This window comes from Macaca fascicularis, chromosome 6 (assembly GCF_037993035.2).
Source record: "Macaca fascicularis isolate 582-1 chromosome 6, T2T-MFA8v1.1".
Lineage (NCBI taxonomy): Eukaryota > Metazoa > Chordata > Mammalia > Primates > Cercopithecidae > Macaca > Macaca fascicularis.
In genome coordinates this window covers 147,643,277-147,667,353 of record NC_088380.1, presented here as the reverse complement: position 1 = coordinate 147,667,353, position 24,077 = coordinate 147,643,277, and the positions used below count along the sequence as shown (strand labels likewise).

At 42.2% G+C, this 24,077-nt stretch overlaps 4 protein-coding genes across 4 annotated transcripts; all 4 read right to left on the bottom strand.

The window, feature by feature from the left end:
* Positions 1-550: 550 nt before the first annotated feature.
* Positions 551-3,811, bottom strand: PCDHB10 (protocadherin beta 10). Its single transcript, XM_015452017.3, has one exon. The coding sequence runs from the start codon at positions 3,673-3,675 to the stop codon at positions 1,243-1,245; it is 2,433 nt and encodes an 810-aa protein (XP_015307503.3). The 5' UTR covers positions 3,676-3,811; the 3' UTR covers positions 551-1,242.
* A 718-nt stretch (positions 3,812-4,529) lies between these two features.
* On the bottom strand, positions 4,530-8,620 carry PCDHB16 (protocadherin beta 16). The gene has a single exon (XM_005595989.5). It carries the CDS (start codon positions 8,445-8,447, stop codon positions 6,117-6,119), a length of 2,331 nt encoding a protein of 776 aa, XP_005596046.4. The 5' UTR covers positions 8,448-8,620; the 3' UTR covers positions 4,530-6,116.
* Positions 8,621-10,895: 2,275 nt separating this feature from the next.
* Positions 10,896-16,547, bottom strand: LOC102144815 (protocadherin beta-8). The gene has a single exon (XM_005558033.5). It carries the CDS (start codon positions 16,351-16,353, stop codon positions 13,948-13,950), a length of 2,406 nt encoding a protein of 801 aa, XP_005558090.3. The 5' UTR covers positions 16,354-16,547; the 3' UTR covers positions 10,896-13,947.
* A 2,382-nt stretch (positions 16,548-18,929) lies between these two features.
* On the bottom strand, positions 18,930-21,761 carry PCDHB7 (protocadherin beta 7). Its single transcript, XM_045394339.3, has one exon. It carries the CDS (start codon positions 21,572-21,574, stop codon positions 19,187-19,189), a length of 2,388 nt encoding a protein of 795 aa, XP_045250274.2. The 5' UTR covers positions 21,575-21,761; the 3' UTR covers positions 18,930-19,186.
* Positions 21,762-24,077: the final 2,316 nt, after the last annotated feature.

Below are 24,077 nucleotides of genomic sequence, written 5' to 3'. Positions count from 1 at the left end.
TAATGCAAGTATGAGATAACAATTATGAACTCTAGGAACCATACTTTTCAAGTAAGGAAATTTAATTATAGTACAGTACACAAATGCATATTCTGAAGCACACAGCAATATAGATACTAACTACTAATTTAACTAAGAAACTGTGGCATCTATATTGGGAGAATAGGAGAAAAACAATTTGCAATGTTTGTATATGTTTGCTAGTTTGGAAATAAGAAAGCTAAATGCTTTTCTGTTATAGAAAGAAATGGTTCAAATACAAAACAATATCAAGATATAGTAGTATAAACATATTATTTATAAATATTGAGATCAAGTCAAGAAGAAACCACACTGTGGTAAGGGACTAGCAGAACAGCTAATTTAGAACACTATAAAATGTTAGTTATATATAGTATATATTTAACATATAGTAATATAAAAAACTAATGAAACTTGTTTTTCCGTTCTAACCCTTAGTTCCTCTTTATTATTAAAAATTTGGTATTTAAAAAAAAAATTTGGTATTTAAAATAAATTTGCAACATAAAAATGAATATCTCCAGCAATCTCAAACACAAATTTTAAAATGTTTTATTTGTATTTATTTTCATGCAGATTGTAATTTTATTTCAATTACAAGGCATAGTCTGTTTTATACATCAGCAAAAGTTAACATAAGAAAATATTGGCCAAGTGAAAGTAGCATGCTTAAACATAAAATAATAAGTATATAAACTAAGGGTATTATTGATGTTCAATATTGCTCACAATATGCTTTGTTTCATTTTGTCATGAGCATAGTAGTAGAGAAATATTTCTTTTTAAATACATGATTTAGAAATAAATGACACGGTTTTCAAACACGAATATATAGAATGTTAGAGTGAGTTTGGAAATGTAGATATGCCTTAAATAGAGCAAGTACACTATAGACAGAAGCGATTAGAATCATGGGATGCAAGCTCTGAAATGAATCAAAACTTCAGATTTTTGTGATGAGATATAATAGTAATTAATTCCTTGGGCAGTTGGAAAGAATTAAAATCTTAACACTATCATTTAGAAAATATACTAATTACCTTAAACCTAGTTGTTATTAATGCAAAAAAAAAAAAGATGAAACATTGTAAAATCACAGGGATATACTACTGGAAAATAATGCTTGAAGTTGCATAATAACTTAAATTTGAGATTTAAAAGTAAACTAATGGAAACATGGCTATGCAACACACCAAAAGTACATGAAACTAAAAACAGACTTTACTGAATATTAAATCCAAAGCTATTTCGGAAGGTGGAATTTTGTTCACCTTTCCTCCCAGGGCCCTGTGTCTGAATATCCGAAATAATTGGTTTCAAGAACTTGAATTCACTGGTTCCGGGGCCTCCCGTCAGACACACCTCATACTGGTAGCTCTGGGAGAGGGTCCCAGCGCCGCTCACGTCCACCAGATGCCCTGGAAAGGTGCCCTCGGGCACCGAGCAGCGACCCACAGAGGCCGCCCTGCTCCTCCTGCACAGCCGCACCGCCACGAACAGGAGCACCGACAAGAGGAACAGCGAAGACACCGAGGCCAACGCCACTACCAGGTAGACGGTGAGCGAGTCGGCCTGGGCCTGGGCCGGCGCCGCCTCTGGGAGAGGCAGGTAGGGCTGGGAGAAGCCGTCCACCAGCAGCACGTGCAGCGTGGCGGTGGCTGAGCGCGGAGGCTCGCCATTGTCCTTGACCAGCACCACCAGCCTATGCTTGACTGCGTCGCGCTCGCTCAGCAGCCTGGCGGTGTGAACCTCGCCATTGTGCGCCCACACACCGAACAGCCCGAGCTCCGTGGCCTTGAGCAGCTGGTACGACAGCCAGGCGTTCTGGCCCGAGTCGCCGTCCACCGCCACCACCTTGGTCACCAGGTAGCCCGGCTCGGCCGCCCGGGGCACCAGCTCTGTGCAGGGCGCGGAGCCGTTCTGCAGAGGGTACAGCACGAAGGGCGAGTTGTCGTTGGCGTCCAGCACCAGCACGCGCACCAGTGCCTCGCTGCTCAGCGCCGGGGAGCCGCGGTCTGTGGCGCCTACGCGGAACTCGAAGGCCTGCAGGGCCTCGTAGTCCAGCGACCTGAGGGCGAACAGGTGGCCGTTGTCCGCGTTGATGGAGACTAGGGAGGGGAGGGGCAGGTGCGGGTCCTGGGGCGGCAATAGCGAGTAGGTGACCTGGGCGTTGGTGCCTGAGTCTCTGTCTGTGGCGCTGACGCTGCCGATGTGCAGGGCGGGGCTGTTGTTCTCGCGGACGAACAGGGTGTAGGAGGTTTGGATGAAGGCGGGGGCGTTGTCATTGACGTCGGAGACCAGCACAGTTATGTTGTGCTTGGTTTTCAGCCTGGGTGTCCCCAAGTCAGTGATGGTGATAGTGATGTTGTACTCAGCTCTGCTCTCTCTGTCCAGCGCGCCTTCTGTCATTAGGATGTAAAAATTCTCCACAGAAGGTTTTAGTAGGAATGGCAGATTCTCTTGAATGTAGCAAACCATCTTTCCATTTTCTCCAGAGTCTCTGTCATTAATCTTAAAAACAGCCAGTACCGTCTCAGGAGAATTCTCAGCAACAGAGTTGGAAAGTGATGATATAATGAGTTCAGGGGCATTGTCATTGGTGTCCAATACTTCCACCAAAACCCTACATATTGCAGAAAGGCCTCCACCGTCCATTGCCTGTATATTTATTTTATAAGAATTTACTAACTCATAATCAAGCAATTCTCTGAGAAAGATTTCCCCAGAAAAAGGATTGATTTGAAAGGTTGTTCGAATATTTTCTGAGGCATCAAAAAATGAATAGGATACTTCCGCGTTAACTCCAGAGTCTATATCTTCTGCTGATACCTTAACAATAAGGAACCCAATGGGGCTGCTTTCTGGAGCCTGGGTCTCATACAGAGCCTGGGCAAACTGTGGGGCATTGTCATTGACGTCCAAGACCACAATGCCTATAGTGGAGGTACCAGACCTGGGTGGAGACCCACCATCCAGCGCTGTGAGGGTTAAGCTGAGCTCTCCCTGCTCCTCCCGATCCAGTGCTTTGTCCAACACTAGCTCTGGATATATCATGCCTTCATCACTGCCACCAATTTTAACATGGAAAAAAGAGTTGGGGCTGATCGTGTAGTTTTGGATACCGTTAGGTCCTCCATCTGGATCCTGTGCTCTTTCTAGTCGAAACGCTGTCCCTTCAGCAGTATTTTCTGATATTTTTAAGACTGTTTCTTTGTCCTGAAACACTGGCGAGTGATCATTTATATCCCTGACTCTCAGCTCAACCCGGTAAATCTGAAAGGGATCATCCATTAAAATTTGGAAATACAGCATACAGGGCTCTTTAGGGCCACACAGCTTCTCTCGGTCCAGTTTCTCATTTGTGAGCAAATTCCCAGTGTGTGAATCCAGGAGCAGGTATTGTTTGTTATCATCGGAAACCACCCTGGTTCCCCTTGCAGCCAGCTCCCCCTCTGCTAGTCCCAGATCTTTTGCCAGATTGACCACAAAGGATCCTCTGTCTGTTTCCTCAGTCACCGAATAACGTCTAAACCCAGAACCTGCCAAGGACACTCCCCAAAAAAGAAAAAGAAACAGGACTTGCCTTTGTCTTGGGAAGCTGAATCCCCTGGCCTCCATAGCTGCTTCTTTCCTCAATGTCAGTCTCAATCGCATTGCCCCAGCACAAATAGCAATCGCAAACCCAGACTTATGTGTAGCAGAGATCTAGGGTTTTTAATTTTTCCTTTCCCAATCGGGGGCTCGACAGCTTTTCTTCTCAGCCCATCTGTCTCGATATTTCCTTTTTGTCAAGGACTTCCGTAGCAGTCTGGTCAATTTTGTTCCTCCATCTCTTTAGCCTGCAGCGCCACCTTGTGGCTCCCAATACAGTCAAATGGCTATGCCCAATTTTTGTGTTTGTCTACATAAAAATTCTTCATTGCTTCATGAGAAAAGTTAAAAATTGAACAGTTGAAAAAATGTTTCTAGTAGTAACCCTGTTCAATTCTGTGTTACATTTAGCTGTGTACTAGGCCTTTAGCCTCTGACACAACTCTTATGCAAACAAAGGGAAAATTGTGGGTGCCTTCTGGAACCACCAAAACAACCGATTTCACTTTCCCCAAAACTTTGAGCATAGGAACACCAAAAATTAGCATCAACAAAAATCTTGTTTCACATCTTCTTCAACAAATTTCTTCAAGATCTCATTACATTGCCTAACTAGAATCACTGCTCTGTAGTCCAGAACCAAGCATTTAGGCTGTCTCTCCACTGTGCTTCTCTAAAACTTATGTATACAACTATGCTTACTCTATAAATATTATTGCTTTCTGTTTCAGGCCAATTTGCCCCCTCATCAATGTGTGAACTACTTGAGAACAACTGTCTTAGTCATCTTTGGTTGGCAAATTAGCCACTCACTAAATGCTTGCTATATTAAGGCGTGCATAAAATAAACTCTAGTAAGACGTGAAACAATATTCAGTGCCTTTCAAACTCTGCTATTTGAAAATTATTTTCTTCAATTTGTTCATACTTTGCAATTTTTTTTCTTATATTAGCTTTAAAATAATTTGCAGAGTTAAAGAAGGGACTGGCTTTTATTTTCAGGTCCCTTTTAATGAAAATCTAGTAGGCCCTAATTTCTCTGAACCAAATAAGGGGAGGTAAAGAACAGATCAAACTAACACTTATCCTAACACTATTGAAAGTGAGAACAAATTATTAAATCTGACTCACACAGAATTTTATTCAAAGGGCTAATATCTAGAAAGAAACTCAATTTTTCACATAATAAGTAAGAAATACAGATTAAACACAGGGATGTTTTACAGAGAAAGGGCTAGATACCACCAATATATACTATGATGAATATACAAGCCAAACCATATAAATGTCTCCTTGATAAGTTGCTTTTTTTCCAACTTAATGAGACTGAGTTGTTAGCCTTTAAAAATATAACAGGGACCTTCGATTTTTTAATTCAGAAATAGAAACAATAAATTATTAAATATTTTTACATAATACCTTTGCCTTTTGGCTACAAACACAAACACATTTGCACATACTCAATGTCTTACAATGGCTTCTCTTTTTATTTTTAGATAAGGCTGGTTAAAGATTTCTCATATCACAATAGGAATATTATATATTATTTAGGTTGATATCAATACAGGGAAAATTGAACATTTTTTCAAAAGGTAACTTTACGAGACTCCATCTCAAAAAAAAACATAAAACTTTGGATGGGCACATTGGCTCATGCCTGTAATCCCAGAATTTTGGGAGGCTGAGGAAGGAGGATGGCTTGAGCCCAGGAGTTCAAGATCAGCCTGGACAACCTGGCCAAATCCCATCTCTGCAAAAGATTAGCCAGGCATGGTGGCACGCACCTGTAGTCCAAGCTACTTGGGAGGCTAAGGTGGGAGGATCCCTTGAGCCCAGGAGGCAGAGGTTGCAGTGAGTCAAGATTGTGCCACTGAACTCCAGCCTGGGTGACAGAGTAAGACCGTGTCTCAGGAAAGAAGGAAGGAAGGAAGGAAGGAAGGAAGGAAGGAAGGAAGGAAGGAAGGAAGGAAGGAAGGAAGGAGGGAAGGAAGGAGGGAAGGAAGGAACTTTAAAAAGTATTATAATGAAAATTTAGCTTGAACCCAACAAGAATACCAATTTTGAAAGGAAAATAGACAAAAGAAATGTAACATAGGAAATATGCCTAATACATGCAACAGGTTATTTTAATACTTGAGGTTCTAGGAAACTGAGAACTAACATGAAAAATAGAGCAAAAAATGAATAGGAAGTAAATAAAATAAAAAGACAGAAAAATTTTAAATTATATCAATTTTGAAGATAAAGTCTATTTTGTTAATTGGGATTCCATATGCAACACCTCTTTGGGGTAAATACAAGGAAAAGAGAAACTGAAATTAACAATATAATGTGAACTAACAATCAGAGAAAAATAACACCTTATTGGTGGTGGTGAGCATGAACAATTTAATCAACAAGACAATCTTAAGAAGTTAAATAATTTATCAAATGGGTTCCTATCAAGAATTAAATCCAAAGCTATTGTGAAGGGTGGAATAGTAATCTATTTCTTTCCCAGTGCCCTAAGGAGGGAAGTTGGGGATAATCGGATTCAGGAACTTGAACTCATTTGCTTCTGAGCCTCCTGTCAGACACACTTCGTACTGGTAGCTCTGGGATAGGGTCCCGGTGCCGCTCACGTCCACCAGATGCCCTGGAAAGGGGCTCTCGGGCACCGTGCAGCGACCCACTGAGGCCGCCCTGCTCCTTCTGCACAGTCTCACTGCCACGAACAGGAGCACCGACAAGAGGAAGAGCGAAGACACCGAGGCCAACGCCACCACCAGGTAGACCGTGAGCCAGTCGTCCTGGGCCTGGGCGGGGGCCGCCTCCGGGAGTGGTAGATAGGGCTGGGAGAAGCCGTCCACCAGGAGCACATGCAGAGTGGCGGTGGCCGAGCGCGGAGGCTCGCCATTGTCCTTGACCAGCACCACTAGCCTGTGCTTGGTCGCGTCGCGCTCGCTCAGCAGCCTGGAGGTGCGCACCTCGCCATTGTGCGCCCACACACCGAACAGCCCGGGCTCCGTGGCCTTGAGTAGCTGGTACGACAGCCAGGCGTTCTGACCCGAGTCGCCGTCCACCGCCACCACCTTGGTCACCAGGTAGCCCGGCTCGGCCGCCCGGGGCACCAGCTCGGTGCAGGGCGCGGAGCCGTTTTGCAGCGGGTACAGCACGAAGGGCGAGTTGTCGTTGGCGTCCAGCACCAGCACGCGCACCAGCGCCTCGCTGCTCAGCTCCGGGGACCCGCGGTCTGCGGCGCCCACGTGGAACTCGAAGGCCTGCAGGGCCTCGTAGTCCAGCGACCTGAGGGCGAACAGGTGGCCGTTGTCCGCGTTGATGGAGACCAGGGAGGAGAGGGGCAGGTGCGGGTCCTCCGGCGGCAGCAGCGAGTAGGTGACCTGGGCGTTGGTGCCTGAGTCTCTGTCTGTGGCGCTGACACTGCCGATGTGCAGGGCGGGGCTGTTGTTTTCGCGGACGAAGAGGGTGTAGAAGGTTTGGGTGAAAGCGGGGGCGTTATCATTAACATCTGATATCTGCACTGTTATGTTGTGCTCCGTTTTCAGCCTTGGAGTCCCCATATCTGTGACGGTAAGGGTGATATTATATTCAGCTCTTGCTTCTCTGTCGAGTGCTCGCTCTGTTACCAAGGTGTAAAAGTTCTTGACTGAAGGTTTTAGAAGAAAGGGAAGGTCTTCCTGGATGGAGGAAATCGTCTTCCCATTGTTTCCGGAGTCAGGATCTGAAACGCTGAAAACAGCAACTACAATCTCAGGCGAGTTCTCTGGGATGGGGCTGGTGAGTGCAGACATGGTCACCTGTGGGGGATTGTCATTCACGTCCACCACCTGCAGGAGAAGAGTGCACTTTCCTGAAAGACCTCCTCCATCTGTGGCTTTGATGTGCACTTCATAAGACGTAACCGCTTCGAAATCTACTTGTTTTCTCAGTCGAATTTCCCCTGTCATAGCATTTACCTCCAACGTTTTACTAATATCCTCTGAAGGCTGAAAGAGTGAGTATGATATTTTTCCGTTGGCTCCGCTGTCTAAATCCCTGGCGGAGACGGTGGCAACCAGGGAGCCAAGGGAGCTGTTCTCTGGAATCCGCACTTTGTAGATGGGCTGCTCAAACTCAGGGGCATTATCATTGATGTCCACCACTTCAATGTGAACCTGAGCAGTTCCAGATCGCGGTGGAGAGCCGCCATCCAGCGCTGTCAGGGTTAACCTTAGTTGAGGCTCCTCCTCCCGATCCAGCTCTTTATCCAATACTAGCTCAGGGTATTTCCTGCCATCAGTGCGTTCTTTGGTTAGAATCCCAAAATGGGAATTTGGGCTGATTTTATAGTTTTGAACATTATTGCTTCCTACGTCCGAGTCCAAAGCATGATACAGAGGAAACTCAGTTCCTAGAGGACTATTTTCCGGTATTTTTAGAATAATTTCCTTTTCAGTGAATATGGGAGAATGGTCATTTATATCTATCACCCTCAGTTCAGCCTGAAATATTTCTAAAGGTTTTTCCATTAACACTTGGAAATGTAGTATGCAAGGCTCAGTGGGACCGCATAGCTCCTCTCGATCTAGCTTCTCATTTATGAGCAGATCCCCAGTTTGAACCTTGAGCTGCAAATGCTGTTTGTTCCCCTGGGAAATGATCCTGGCCCTGCGGGTGGACATCTCTGTCAACCCCAACCCCAGGTCTTTTTCTAGATTTGCCACAAAAGAGCCTCTCTCCGTTTCTTCCACTACGGAATAGGACCCCAACTCGGCGCCAGCCCCAGACAAGCTCAGCAAAACAAAGAAAACAAGGACTTGCCTTTGTCTCCGACTGTGCATCCATCCAATCTCCATTGCTTTTTCTTGAAAAGTTGGTTCACAGAGGCTTCACGTATCCCCAGGATCCTAGTAGCACGGTTTTGCAGTCCAGAATGTCAGAACCAAGCAGCCCAGTGGTGTCTTAAAGAGGTTTCACATTCGGGTTTGCTCTGGCTCCGCTATTCTTTTGTTTCCAGGCTTTGGGAAACGGTTTGCTGGATCCTGGAGCGGCATGGGCAATTCTATTTTCCATCATCTTAACCTGCAGCGCCACCACGCGTTCTCACTGAGTCATATTTTCTGGTTTGAAATTGGCGGCAAAATTATTTTAAACGTACTGAATAAGCTATGCAATACGAAACGCTGAGTCCTATTTTCATGTGTCTTTTGTGTGTACAGATGGAGCGCTGTGATGTTGTTGTACAGGGAGGAGTACAAGGAGCAAACAGTCACATGTTATTGACTGTTTAATGCTGTTGGGTTGTTAATGATTAAATAAAATGTTTAAATTGAAATTAACATTTAAGTTGAGAAGAAATATACACTTAGGAGCATAATGTTTCTCTACTTTTGAATCATCCAGCCCAAAATATCATAAACAAAATGTTTCTGAAGTGACATGGGAACAATTTCACAACCACATATTTGTCATTCTACGTATTACAGGCACTATACATAGAAACTACAACATTGCAATCAGTAGTAGTTCTAAAGAGGATAGTTAACCAAGGCTTTATTAGAGAGTAATTTACTTCCTCTTTATCACCTAGGTCTGAGAACTGTGAGTTTTTTACAACTTTCAAATTATTGGAAAATGACTTCCCAAATAAGCAGATGTCAAGGTTGGGCCTGCCACAATTTTGAATTGTTTTTATCATGACAAGAATAATTTCTCTTTTATTCTACTTAAAAATCAGATATACTGAGATACAATTAAATACATACAATACAATCCACCCTTAAATATATGCATCTACTAAGTACCCACGAAAATTTTAAAAAATACAATCTACCCATTTGAAATATATGATTCAGGACAGGTGCAGTGTCTTATACCTGTAATCCCAGTGCTTTGGGAGCCTGAGGCAGGCAGATCACAAAGTCAGGAGTTCAAGGCCAGCCTGGCCTACATAGTGAAGCCCCATCTCTACTAAAAATACAAAAATTATCTTGGGAGGCTGAGGCAGGAGAATCCAGGAAGTGGAGGTTGCAGTGAGCCGATATCACACCAACGCACTCCTGCCTAGGTGACAAAGCAAGACTCTGTCTCAAAAATAAAGCAATCAATAAAATATATGATTCTTGGCTTATGATATATTCAGAGTTGTGCATCCATCATCACAATTTAGAACATTTTAATCACCTCAGAATAACTCTGTATCCTTCAGCTATTACTCCTTACCCCCCACCAATTCCCTCATCCCTCCTGTGCCCAGCCTTGAGAAACCATTAATCTATTATTTGTCTCCATGGAGTTTCCTATTCTGGATCTTCATATTATGGAATAATATAACATTTGGACTTTTTTTGGCTGGCTTCTTTCTCTTAGCATAATGCTTTTGAGGTTCATCCAAGTTGTAGAATTTATCAATGTTTAATTTCTATTTTTGGCCAAATAATATTCCATTGTGTAGAATATGACATTTTGATTATCAGTTCATCTGCTCATAGGCATTTGGGTTGTTTTCACCTTTTTGGTTATTATGAATAATGCTGCTATGGACATTCATGTATAAATGTCTACGTGGATGATGTTTTCTTTTTTTTTTTTTTTTCTTTTTTTGAGATGGAGTCTAGCTCTGTCACCCAGGCTGCAGTGCAGTGGCATGATCTCAGCTCACTGCAACCTCTGTCTCTCAGGTTCAAGCGATTCTTGTGCCTCAGCCTCCCAAGTAGCTGGGATTACAGGTGCCTGCCACTATGCTCAGCTAATATTTTTGTATTTTTAGTAGAGACGGGTTTTCACCATGTTGGCCAGGCTGGTCTCAAACTCCTGACCTCAGGTGATCTGCACACCTCAGCCTCCCAAAGTGCTGGGATTACAGGCATGAGCCACAGCACCCAGCCTAGTTTTCATTTCTTAAGAGTGGAATTTCTGGGTCATGTGATAATCCTATGTTTATTCGAGGAACTGCCAAAACTGTTTTATGAAGTGGTTACACCATCTTATATTCCCACCCACAGTGTATTAGGATTTTGATTTTTCTTTCTCCCAATACTTGTTATCTGACTTTTTGATTATAGTCGTTCTATTGGGTGAGAAGTGGTATCTTGTACATTTGATTTGTCTTTCCCATATGACTAATGATGTTGAGCACATTTTCATGTGTCTATTGGCCACTTTTATATCTATCTTGAAGAAATCTCTAGTTAGATTTTAGCCCATTTTAATTGGGTTATTTGTCTTTTTATAATTTAATTGCAAGAGTTCTTTATATATTCTAGATAAAAGTCCCTTATTAGATTTGGATTCTTTTGTTTGGGTTTTCTGTTTTCATAATTTAAATTGCAGTAAAGATTCACGATATCTTTCTCAATTTAATGTTTTTTGTTAATAACTTTTGGAAGTTTGTTAATTTCCTTGCCTTGGGTTAAATCATCTAATCAATAAGGCCCAAACTGCTGGTATGAAGACCTTTACGTGCCTTTGGCCACAGGTGGTGCTGTGGCCAAACAGCCAATGTGTGGTAGTAGACAGTATAATGGCCAATCAAAGATGTCTATTCCCTAATTTTCCCAAATCTGCAAATAGGTTACCTTACGTGGCAAAAGATACTTTGCAGATATGATTAACATGTTGAGGCTGCAGTGAGCTGTGATTGAACCACTGCACCCCAGCCTGGGTGACAGAGTGAGATCCCATCTCTAAAACAAGAAGAAAAAAGAAATTTTCGAAGGGGAGGTTGTCCTGTGTTATCTGAATGTGACAGAACACTTCCTGGCTATGGTCAGAGGGAACTATGACTATTGACGAATGGTCAGAGAAGATGCAATAATTTGATTATTGACAAAGGGGGCCGTGAGCCAAGTAATGTGGGCAGTATCTAGAAGAGAGAAGACAAAGAAATGCATTCTCCCCTAGAGTCACAGGAATGGAATGCACCCCTGCTAATGCCTTGATTTTAGCTTAATAAAACCCATATTAGACTTCTGATTTACAGAATTGTAAGACAATACATTTTTATTGTTTTAAGCAATAAAGTTTGTGGCAATTTTTTACAGGAGCAAGAGGAAATGAATACATAACATAAGTATGGATGATTCTCATGCACCCAGCAGCTGAGTCAACAAAAATTTATAATTTCTATAAGAATAGCATTATTACAGCAATGCTGGAGAATGTCTGATTCAGCTATAATGAGTCTTTTTTTCAGAATAAAGTCATTTATGAACTATACACATATATTTTCAGCGTAATTTTTAGGAAGAGTTGTCAAAGGCATAAGGTTAATTTTAACAGCAAACAACTGGAGTCCCTCAGATTTTTTTATCTGAAATTCCCCAAATCTCTTAGTTATGAAGTGATAGGCATTCCTTCACAACATTGCTTATATTTTTCAGAAATTAGTTATTTCATTTATAATTAAAACTAAAATAACAACTACTTTTAAATGTTTCCAAAGAAATATGTGTTTATACATATATAATATATATTATATATATTACAAATAAATATTTGGGTTAGCAGAAAAAGAATGAAGAAAGAGCACAATAAGTTCAATGCAACCATAGAGTAACTCTATTTCCTATTCAGCCTTTCAGACTATTCAGACTAATTTCTGCAGCAATGAATGTGACATATTGACAAGATGACAAGGTATGGGAATATAATCAGACTGATTCATTCAAAATGAATATCACTTATGATGTCTGATCCAACTTATTTAGGTCAATGCTTCTATAAGGGCTTTGGGTTTAGTGGTCTACATCAGTATGGACATCGGTGAAGAGACAAATACAAACTATAAACTAAAAGTTACATTTTTACATGGGAGTTTAGGTCATGGAATAGAAGTAGAAATAATAGATACATTTCACTTTCTTAGAAAAACAATGCTACCAGTTAATGCCAATATAATGTATTGGTTAAAAACTGGGGCATTAGATTTAGGTAGACTTAGACTGTATTTAATACTTTTCCTTATGTTGCTTGAGAATTATGAGCAAGTTACTTACCTTTCTAAGCCTCAGTGTTTTCATACATAAAAAAGGAGAAATATACCAATCGTATTATGGTTTGGGAGAAACTTTAAAAGATAATAAATGCAAGACACCCTGTATACCACTTTAAACTAAATTTTAACTAAATGAGAAATCAACAAGTAAAAGCTTAAAAAATCAGATTAAACTGTGTGTTTAAGATCTGTGCATTTTACTGTATATATAATATTTTAAGTAAAAATTGCAGTTCCTAAGTAAAAAAACAAAGTTCAGAAGTAGGTAATGCAGAGATTACATGACGACTCCATGGTCACCAGGGACTCTTGTATCTTTTAAGTTTCTTTTATACTATCTGTCATAATCCTTAATGTTTCAATCATTAGGGTCCAACATGGCTGTTGTACTAGCCATGACATACAGATTCCAGGCAACAAGGAGCACTTAGAGAAGGAAAAAGGGGGCCCCCTTCCTAGATGAATCATCTCCCTTTAAACAGTCTTCTTGGAAGTCAGTATAACACTCGTACACACGTCTCAGGGACTACAACCCAGTCATACGTTCAGTTTTCCAACCAAGAAGGCTGGGAAAATGTATTGTTTTGACTAAGCAAACTAATGCCCTAAACGAAATCTGAGACCTGTTACTAAAGAGGAAAAGATAAATGGATATGGGTGGCCACTGCAAATTCCATCACAGAGGGTCAATATTTCTCTAAGGGGAAAAACTAATTTCATTACTGTGGTAGATATGGGGAAGGTTTCTTCCTATTTGAACACCACAAAAGTGGAAAGCAATTCAAAATAATTATATTAAAACATATACCGATATATTAATGAAAGGAAGCAAAATTATATAACCTTTTAAGAGAAATGTTCATCAAACAGCATCAAAGAAGATAAGTACTATGAGGCAGAATAAAGCAGGAGCCAGGCATTCTCACTGTACTAGCTCTCTTTCCTTCCTGCTCAGACTTCACTGTAACCTTCCTGCATTACTGCTCTGTATACACCTAATGAATTAAGAACTAAGAAGCAAATCAACAGGGAACTTCAATTGACTATGTAGAAGCAATTTCTCATTGTTTTTCCCGCTTATGCACTCCTTTTATTCCAGAACTAGTATTTTCAGATATTCCAGATATTCCAGAACTAGTATTTGTACAGCTATTGACCTCATCAGTGTTTTGACTGGCAAGCTTTAAAACTATTCAAATTGGTATACTAATGAAGAAAAGATGAGATACCATATTTAAAACAGCGACAACATGAGAAGTCCCACAGGAAAGTTTAGTATAATTTATAATTTATAGGAGGTTAACAGAAACACCATACTCTAAATTTATCATAAACATTAAAACATACAATATGAAAACTGATTATTTCAGTTGAATGCTGAAACCAAGATCATTTCTAAACTTGGAGTTGTCTTCCATTTCTGGCTCAGGGCATTGGCCCTGAATATTGGGTAATATTGGCTTCAGAAATTTGAACTCGCTGGTCCCGGAATCTCCTGCCAGACACACCTCATACTGGTAGCTCTGGGATGGGGTCCTGGTGCCGCTCACATCCACCAGATATCCAGGAAAGGGGCCCTGAGGCACCAAGCAGCGACCCACAGAGGCAGCTCTGCTCCTCTTGCACAGTCGCACCGCCACGAACAGGAGCACCGACAGGAGGAAGAGCGATGACACTGAGGCCAACGCCACCACCAGGTAAACAGTGAGCGATTCCGTCTGGGCCTGGGATGGGGTCGCCTCTGGGAGAGGCAAGAAGGGCTGGGAGAAGCCATCCACCAGGAGCACGTGCAGCGTGGCTGTGGCCGAGCGCGGAGGCTCACCATGGTCCCTGACCAGCACCACCAGCCTGTGCTTGGCCGCGTCGCGCTCGCTCAGCAGCCTGGCGGTGCGCACCTCGCCATTGTGCGCCCACACACCGAACAGCCCGGGCTCCGTGGCCTTGAGCAGCTGGTACGACAGCCAGGCGTTCTGGCCCGAGTCGCCGTCCACCGCCACCACCTTGGTCACCAGGTAGCCCGGCTCGGCCGCCCGGGGCACCAACTCGGTACAGGGCGCGGAGCCATTCTGCAGCGGGTACAGCACGAAGGGCGAGTTGTCGTTGGCGTCCAGCACCAGCACGCGCACCAGCGCCTCGCTGCTCAGCGCCGGGGAGCCCCGGTCTGCGGCGCGCACGCGGAACTCGAACTCCTGCAGGGCCTCGTAGTCCAGCGACCTGAGGGCGAACAGGTGGCCGTTGTCCGCGTTGATGGAGACCAGGGAGGAGAGGGGCAGGTGCTGGTCCTGGGGCGGCAGCAGCGAGTAGGTGACCTGGGCGTTGGTGCTTGAGTCTCTGTCTGTGGCGCTGACGCTGCCGATGTGCAGGGCGGGGCTGTTGTTCTCACGGACGAACAGGGTGTAGGAGATTTGGGTGAAGGCGGGGACGTTGTCATTGACGTCTGAGACCAGCACGGTCATATTGAGGTGTGTTGTCAGCCTGGGTGTCCCTAAGTCAGTGACGGTGATAGTGACGTTGTACTCGGCTCTGCTTTCTCTGTCTAGGGGTTTCTCTGTTAGTAGAGTATAAAAGTTCCCCACAGAAGATTTCAGGAGGAAGGGTAGATCCTCCTGAATGAAGCAATTTATTTTCCCATTTTCTCCTGAATCAAGATCTGAAACACTGAAAAGTGCAACCACAGTTTCAGGCGCGTTCTCAGGTATTGGGCTGGTAAATGCAGACATGGTAACTTCTGGGGCATGGTCATTCACATCCATCACTTGAATCAGAATGGTGCATTTTCCAGAAAAGCCTCCAGCATCTCTCGCCTCGATATTGACTTCATAGGACTGCAGTTTTTCGAAATCGAGTTGTTTTTTTAGTTCAATTTCTCCTGTCAAGGAATCGACCTTAAAAGTTTTGCTTATCTCATCTGAAGCTTGGAAAAGTGAATAGGAAATCTCTCCGTTGACTCCTGTGTCTACATCCGTGGCAGAGACCTTGACAACCAGGAAGCCTATTGGACTGTCCTCAGAGATCTGCACCCTATAGAAAGGCTGCTCAAATTCAGGGGCATTATCGTTAACGTCCACGACTTCAATGTAGACCTGAGCAGTGCCAGATCTGGGCGGAGAGCCACGATCCAGTGCTGTGAGTGTCAACCTGAGTTCCGCTTCTGCCTCTCGGTCCAGCGCTTTGTCCAGCACCAGCTCTGGATATTTCCTGCCATCACTGCGTTTGCGGGTGAGGACCCGAAAATAGGAGTTGGGGCTGATGATATAGTTCTCAATATTGTTTTGGCCTACATCTAAGTCTTCAGCATTCTTCAGAGGAAACGTAGTCCCAGGAGGACTGCTCTCTGACACTTTCACCAACATTTCTTTGTCCAGAAATACTGGAGAGTGGTCGTTTATGTCTATTACCTGTAGTTCAGCTTGAAAAAACTCGAAGGGACTCTCTAGCAACACTTGGAAATGTAGCACACAGGGCTCTGTGTGACCACACAGATCCTCACGGTCCAATTTCTCATTGAGCAACAAATCCCCGGTCTTCTGATTGAGCTGCAAATGTAGTTTGTTCCCTCTGGAAACAACCCTAACCCCCCGCCTGGAGAATTCCCTCTGCTCCAGACCCAAGTCCTTTGCTAAATTGGTGACAAAGGAGCTGCCCTCTGTTTCCTCCACCACAGAATAGCGTCTAGGTTCCGCCGCGCCCGCCAGAGAGAAGCCCAAAAGGAGAAAGTGAAAAAGGACTTGCCTTTGTCTGCAAATGAGCTTCCCGCTGGCCTCCATTGTTCTTGGTGGGTTCAGCTTCCTGGGAGGACTGTTCTGTGGGACTGTAAAGTCCCCAGTATCAGAGGCTGTGGTTATTCCACAGATACCTCAGAAATATTCCAGTGAATAGTCCTCTCCAGAGGACCCAGCCGTCCTCTCTTTGGCATCCAAGCTTCCCGTGGGCTTCCAGGTTCTGCTGCTTTTTGCTGGTTAATGGAGTTGCAGTTGAGGTTCTGGTTTGTACCTTCTTATCCTGCAGCGCCACCACGCGTCCTCACAGGATCTTACATTTTGTGAGATGATAATAGATGTAATATTCCCAACTTTGCCTGTATGTACCCTGGGACTATGTAAGGTACAACACCACCTTTAATATCGCCGGACGTTACTGAGCAGACAACTGTCCGAAGGAGAAATTACATTAGTCTTTTAACAATACTAACTGAGTTTTGGGCAAAAAGGAAATATTTAGGTAACAGTCTAGCTTGGCAAAAAGAATATATGCAAAAAATTTCAAATATAATTGTAGTTAACATGGACAACATTTAGACCTTTATAGTTTTATTTCCATGAACCATATGAATAATTAGTAGCTGTCAACCTCGAACAAATTATTTAATCTCTCTGCTTTAATTTCCTCATCTGTGAAATGAGGATAATAATAGCATCTACCACATAGGGCTGTTGTGAATTCCCCACCTTACACATGAGGAAACTGATTCAAAGAGAGATTAACCTTAAAAATAAACTATATACCCAGTATATGGCAATTTTATACCACCAGGTAGGTGACTCTGCATAAATCCATTGCTATAACTAGAAAAACACCTCAAAATTCACATGATAGAATAGTACAGGAAGACGACTATCTCAAGTAGAGAAGTTATGTCAAACAGTGAAGGTAAACAAACAAAGAAAGGCTGGAGAGTTTGTCTAAATAGAGACAAAATCTGTAACAGCAGAGGTGATTTTGTTTCTGGGGAAGCATGTCCTTTTTTGTTACCTCCACTTCTCTTCTAATAGCATCAATTTTAAAAAGCTTTTATTTTGATATTTTTCATATCTCATAAAAGGAGAAGAGTAAAATGAACCTCCAAGTGCTCAGTACTAGCTTCAACTATTATCAATGTTTTGCCATAATTCTTGACTCTATCCCTCCAACATTTTTACATTCCAGACAAACTGAATTTTCACCCACGAATACTTCATTATACATTTCTTTAAATGCATAATGACTTTAAGTGACTCTAAAAATACCCTTAAGTACAATGTCATTATTATACCTAAAATTAAGTTAGTATTACTTAATATCCATCTATATTAAAACTCATCCAAGTGTTTCAAAGTCATTGCTGATGTTTGAAACAAGATCCAGACAAGATCTACACATTACATTTGATTGATAGATCTCCTAATCTCTTTCCTAGTGTAGACTTCTCTCCTCCTGTTTTTCATGCCATTTATTTGTTGGAGAAATTAGATAATTTTGTCCTAAGACCATGAAAGCATTTTAAGATTTTACTGCTGTGATGTGGGTTTTTTTTGTTTTTTGTTTTTTTTGCCTTTAGATTCTATCCCACCAGTGATATACGGTAATACTACCTTTATTAGAGTTACCAGCACTAAATTATAATATTTTCAGAACACAACCATGCAAAAATTATCTAGATATTTTAAAAATAAAAATCAGTTGTAAATTTTTATTTAAAAAGTGATTTTCCTTAAGTTCCCAGAATTTCTAAAAATTTAATGAACATCTATGTTTCTCTTTGATATTATGCATTTAAAACTATTATTTTTCTTAGATTTTCCTGATTCAATAGTACACAATAATTAATAGAAAACTTTTAAAAACAAACTTTCAAATCAGGAAAATGTATTACAAATGTTAAGTATGGGTGATGCCAGAAAATCTACAATGTAAAGAAAATAATTAACTAATGATGCAATCAATATTATGTAATATTCCTACTCAGGACCATTAATCTTTTTCTGTGAAATGAAAGTCATATATTCTGAGGACAAGGAGAAGGCACAGGTTGCCCTTTCAATTTTGTTTTTCACTTGAGTTTGGACAGATTAGAGCATTAGTAATAATAGTTGAAAATTGACCCAGAAAAGCAGGACTTTTGGTTTATAAGAAAACTATAGATAAATATGTACATTATTATTTCTAAATATAGAAAAGATTGAACAGTAGTATAAATATGATAAAAGACTTCTTCTCCTTAATTAGGCAGAAACTTGCCAGGTGATATCTAATGACAGAAAACAGTATGGAATTAGAGCAGGGTCACTGACCCAGAGTCAGACAGATCTGGGATGGATGATCAGTTTTGTCACTTATTAGTGCACTTTAGTGAACTTATTGACTCTCTAAGACCATCTATTTGTTCATTCCTAAAATAACATGCCTCATATGCTTCTCAGATTAAAAGTGTTAAAATAGTGTATGATGCATTAAAAACGTTTTTTAAAAATGCTTAAAAAGATCTACAGTCTATGCTGAGACTAGGGTATGTACACTCATACAGCATTCTAATCAACTCAGAAAGTCTCAGTAGAGATTGAAAAAAATGGAAAGCAATTTAAAATATCTTAAACAAGACTTACATTTAATGGACTGTATATTAAGCATAATTGTTTGACATAAAACGTTACACATATACATTTGATGCTTTATGAAGGGTTCTTGGTACTAAATCAGGATCCTATTCTATGTATAGATATTTATTTCTTGTCTTCAAGAGTACATATTTGAAATGATCTAAAGACATTCCTTTACAGGCACCTCACAATAAATTCCTAATCAAAAATGTATTCACAGACGCGGATTTATTTTCATTCTTTATCAGAAACCCAAATTATTCTGAAATGGGCGATTTTCTTCAACTTCCCTACCTGTGCTCTGGGGTAGCAGGTTGGGGATAATTGGCTTCAGAAACTTGAACTCATTTGTCCTGGAGCCTCCAGTCAGACACACCTCATACTGGTAGCTCTGGGAAAGGGTCCCAGTGTGGCTCACGTCCACCAGATGTCCTGGAAAGGGGCCCTCGGGCACCGAGCAGCGACCCACCGAGGCCGCCCTGCTCCTCCTGCACAGCCGCACCGCCACGAACAGGAGCACCGACAAGAGGAAGAGCGACGACACCGAGGCCAACGCCACCACCAGGTAGACGGTGAGCGAGTCGTCCTGGTCCTGGACCGGGACCGCCTCCGGGAGCGGCAGGTAGGGCTGGGAGAAGCCGTCCACCAGGAGCACGTGCAGCGTGGCGGTGGCCGAGCGCGGAGGCTCGCCATTGTCCTTGACCAGCACCACCAGCCTGTGCTTGGCCGCGTCGCGCTCGCTCAGCAGCCTGGCGGTGCGCACCTCGCCATTGTGCGCCCACACACCGAACAGCCCGGGCTCCGTGGCCTTGAGCAGCTGGTACGACAGCCAGGCGTTCTGGCCCGAGTCGCCGTCCACCGCCACCACCTTGGTCACCAGGTAGCCCGGCTCGGCCGCCCGGGGCACCAACTCGGTACAGGGCGCGGAGCCGTTCTGCAGAGGGTACAGCACGAAGGGCGAGTTGTCGTTGGCGTCCAACACCAGCACGCGCACCAGGGCCTCGCTGCTCAGCGCCGGGGACCCGCGGTCTGCAGCACCCACGCGGAACTCGAACGCCTGCAGGGCCTCGTAGTCCAGCGACCTGAGGGCAAACAGGTGGCCGTTGTCCGCGTTGATGGAGACCAGGGAGGAGAGGGGCAGGTGCGGGTCCTGGGGCGGCAATAGCGAGTAGGTGACCTGGGCGTTGGAGCCTGAGTCCCTGTCTGTGGCGCTGACGCTGCCGATGTGCAGGGCGGGGCTGTTGTTCTCGCGGACGAACAGGGTGTAGGAGGTTTGGGTGAAGGCGGGGGCGTTGTCATTGACGTCGGAGACCAGCACGGTTATGTTGTGCTCAGTTTTCAGCCTGGGTGTCCCCAAGTCGGTGACGGTGATGGTGATGTTGTACTCAGTGTTCCTCTCTCGATCCAAAGGTTTCTCTGTTACCAGAGTATAGAAGTTCTCTACAGATGGCTTCAGGATGAAGGGGAGATCGTCCTGGATGGAGCACGCTGTCTTTCCATTGTTCCCAGAATCTCTGTCTCTAATCCTAAAAACAGCCACGACTGTCTCGGATGAGTTTTCTGCAATTGGGCTAGTAAGTGAAGACAGGAGCAGCTCAGGTCGATTATCGTTTATATCTGTTACCTCAACCACCACAGTGCATTTTCCAGAAAGCCCGCCGCCGTCTTTGGCCTGAATAGTTAATGTGTAAGTTTGAATTGCCTCATAGTCCAGTTCCGCTTTAAGATGAAGACTGCCAGATGTTGGATTAATTTGAAACGTTTTGAGAATTATTTCAGTGGCATAAGAAAATGCATAGGCTATTTCCCCATTACTTCCGGTATCTAAATCTCTGGCTGACACGGAGACAACTATGGAACCAACGGGGCTATTTTCGGGCACCTGCACTTGGTAAAGCGACTGCAGAAAATCAGGGGCGTTGTCATTTATGTCTAGAACCAGGATGCGTACGAGGGCCGTCCCTGATCTGGGAGGAGAGCCGCCATCTAAAGCGGTGAGGGTTAAACTGAACTCTGGTATCTCTTCCCGATCCAGCACTTGATTCAGCACCAATTCGGGATAGATATTCCCCTCCCCACTATCATGGACATTAATATGGAAATACGCATTGGGGCTGATGGTGTAGTTACTCAGGCTGTTGGTTCCAACATCTGAATCCTGTGCACTTTCTAGGAGAAATGCCGCCCCTGGAGTTGTACTTTCTAATATTTTCAAGGAAATCTCTCTGTCTAGAAATACTGGAGAGTGATCATTGATGTCTCTGACCCTTAGTTCAGCACGGAAAATCTGAAAAGGTTTTTCCAGTAACAACTGGAAAGGCAGCACACAGGGCTCTCTGGGGCCACACAGTTCCTCTCGGTCCAATTTCTCATTTAGAATTAAATCAGCAGTAAGCGGATTGAGCAGTAAAAATGGCAAGTTCTGGTCTGAAACAATTCTAGTTCCCCGGGCTCTCAGTTCCCCTACCCCTAACCCTAGGTCTTTCGCCAAGTTGGTAAGAAAGGTGCCTCTCTCGGTTTCCTCCGCCACAAAATACCGAAGCGGTTCGGCGCCAGCCAAAGACATTCCCAGAAAAACACAAAGAAATAGGACTTGCCTTCTCTGCACAGCAGGCACTACTCTGGCCTCCATTCTTCCTTGGATTAGTCTTTCAAAATGACTTCCACTCAGCCTCCAGCAGCTCTCACAAATGGCAGCAGCCGAATCCTTTGAAATGAGCTGAATAATACCAATGTTTGTGGGGAAGGATCCTTACTTTCCCCCAATTCCTATTACCACCTTTTCCTTTCCTACACTTTTCAGATTTCGTTTTTACTCTGGAATCTGTAACATCCTTTCTTTGGGAAGGTATTTTTCTCTCTCTTTTTAGCCAGCAGCGCCACCTTGCGTTTTGTGGGTGTTATTCCCGTTATGAAGACTAGAGGAAAAAGATGGCGGATTGAAGGAATTCTGCAACAAGAGTGATTTGTCCCCGGGTTCTTTGCTGTTTCATTCCATCTTTATCCTCAAATGGTCACAGTAATGCTAGTAAGTAAAAGCTGATGTCGTTTTCCCCTGTGATAATCTGGATTCGTAGAAGAATTAATTTATTGTCTTCTTAAATCTAGGGGCATGCAACTAAACTCTGGCTCCCTACCGAAATTCTAAGAAAACCTCCTATTTTAAAAATGGATAATAAAAATATATATGAGAAAATGAAGCCTCTTCCTTGAAGTCAACAAATATTCGTTGGGGACATTTTATTTATTTGTCAAGTATTTAACAATAATAAAGTGAATATGGCAGAATAATTGACCTTTTTCCAATTTCTTGTGAATTAAACAATTATTCCACTTTCCAGGTCTTACTCTTTACCTGTGATATTTCTTGGAACACTTTCTGCCTTCCCCCAACCCGACCTTCGTCCTTCACCTGCTTTAAGTATTATATAGAAATTATTGTTCATCTATAATTCCAGTGACTAGAATCTCCAATATCCAATGAATACTCTTAAAATTAGTAGTAGCAAGTAGGTCAATCTTGCATTTGTGGAAGTGCTTCTAGCATTTCATCTTCAACTATGATGGTTGATCTCAATTTGGGGTAAATATTCCTTTTTTGAATCAAGAAAGTTTTCTTTTTATTCTTTCATATTTTGAAGTGATTTTTGATAGCTGTTGAAATAATGCAGTTATTCTTTAGTTTCTGAATTATTGAGTTATTGATATAAATGGCATTTAACCATAATGTATTATTGTTTTAGTGCACAAATAGATATGATGTGTCAACATGGTTTTAGGATTTTTCTAGTTAATGTTGTTTTCCTTGGGTGTGTTTGCCTTTTATGGCTTTGGTATTAAACTGTTATACTGGCATCACAGAATGTGTTAAGGAGCTTTTTATCTATTTTATACAATAGTTTTAATAATTATATTATTCTATGTTTCTACATGCTTAATTCCAACTTGCCTTTTAAACTGGTTAGGTTTGGTGACTTCACTTGCAGTAGATCTATGACTACCATGTACATTTTACCTTTGGTTATTAATCTGTTCAGGTTTTGTATTTTTAAGTAACTTGCATTTTATTTTGAAAATCATTTTATCTAGTTTGCAAATTTCTTGGCATGTTTTCATTGTGTTATTTACCTTTAATTGTATCCCTATTTTTGTTAGTGATGTTTAGCATTTTATCTCCTTTTTGTTCTTGCTGAGACTTGCAAGAGCTCTACTGATATTTCGAAATGCATTTTTTTCAAAATAATATGTGACCTTGTCCAAAATTAAATAGCACTAAGAGGCTTATAATAAAATACAATGCTTTTCTGCCCTTTTCCACATCACTTTTCTTAGTTCCCCTCCTAAGAGGTAGCCATTTTAAAACTTTTAGTTATCTCTTTGGTCACTAATCTGTTTTCTGATATATTTTGATAAATTAATTTTAGAAATTATCAGTTGACTCCTTATTATGTTAGATTACATTTTAGGTATTTCAGATTTTCTTTTACTTACCATATATTGGGAGCATTATTGTGCATTAATTATATTTTCTTTTTCAATTTTTTCTTGAAGTTAATAATTGTCTTGCCTTTTCATTTATTGATTTTTTTAATCCCTATCACTTATTCATCCCACAGATACAATTGCCTCTCAGCACAATTTTCCCCATAGTCATTTCCATTCCTCCTGAGACTTCCATTTTTCTTTGAATAGGGCAGTTGCTTTCTATGCCTACTGCACAGCTATCATTCTGGATTTTTTCTTTGCTCTCATTCTTGGAATTCTTTGCCTTTTATACTGGATGTGTTTGCTAGTTCTGGGATTTTATAACTTGCCCTTTTTCAGTTTACTCTGTGGAATTAACTAGACCACATCCTCCAGTAGGTTCATATGATTGAAAAGATGATACAATGTTAAGAGGATTGCTAATGATATCCTTCAAAATCCCTGTCTCTCGAGTCAAATAGCTCCTTACTGGACTAGTTGTTCATTATGCCTGAGACTCAGTTGTCATCCTGGGATCCTCCTTCAACATCACCCAGAGATTCATTTCACTTCTGTCCTGCTTTGGATCTTCTCATTTCTGTTTCTTCTGTCTTGAATTGGGCTCTCATTTTGATAGATATCTTCCAGTAGTTTTCAGAGAAGGGTGTTTC

Coding starts and splice junctions, on each gene's coding strand:
- PCDHB10 (XM_015452017.3), bottom strand. CDS start 3,675: ATGCGATTGAGACTGACATTGAGGAAAGAAGCAGCTATGGAGGCCAGG.
- PCDHB16 (XM_005595989.5), bottom strand. CDS start 8,447: ATGGAGATTGGATGGATGCACAGTCGGAGACAAAGGCAAGTCCTTGTT.
- LOC102144815 (XM_005558033.5), bottom strand. CDS start 16,353: ATGGAGGCCAGCGGGAAGCTCATTTGCAGACAAAGGCAAGTCCTTTTT.
- PCDHB7 (XM_045394339.3), bottom strand. CDS start 21,574: ATGGAGGCCAGAGTAGTGCCTGCTGTGCAGAGAAGGCAAGTCCTATTT.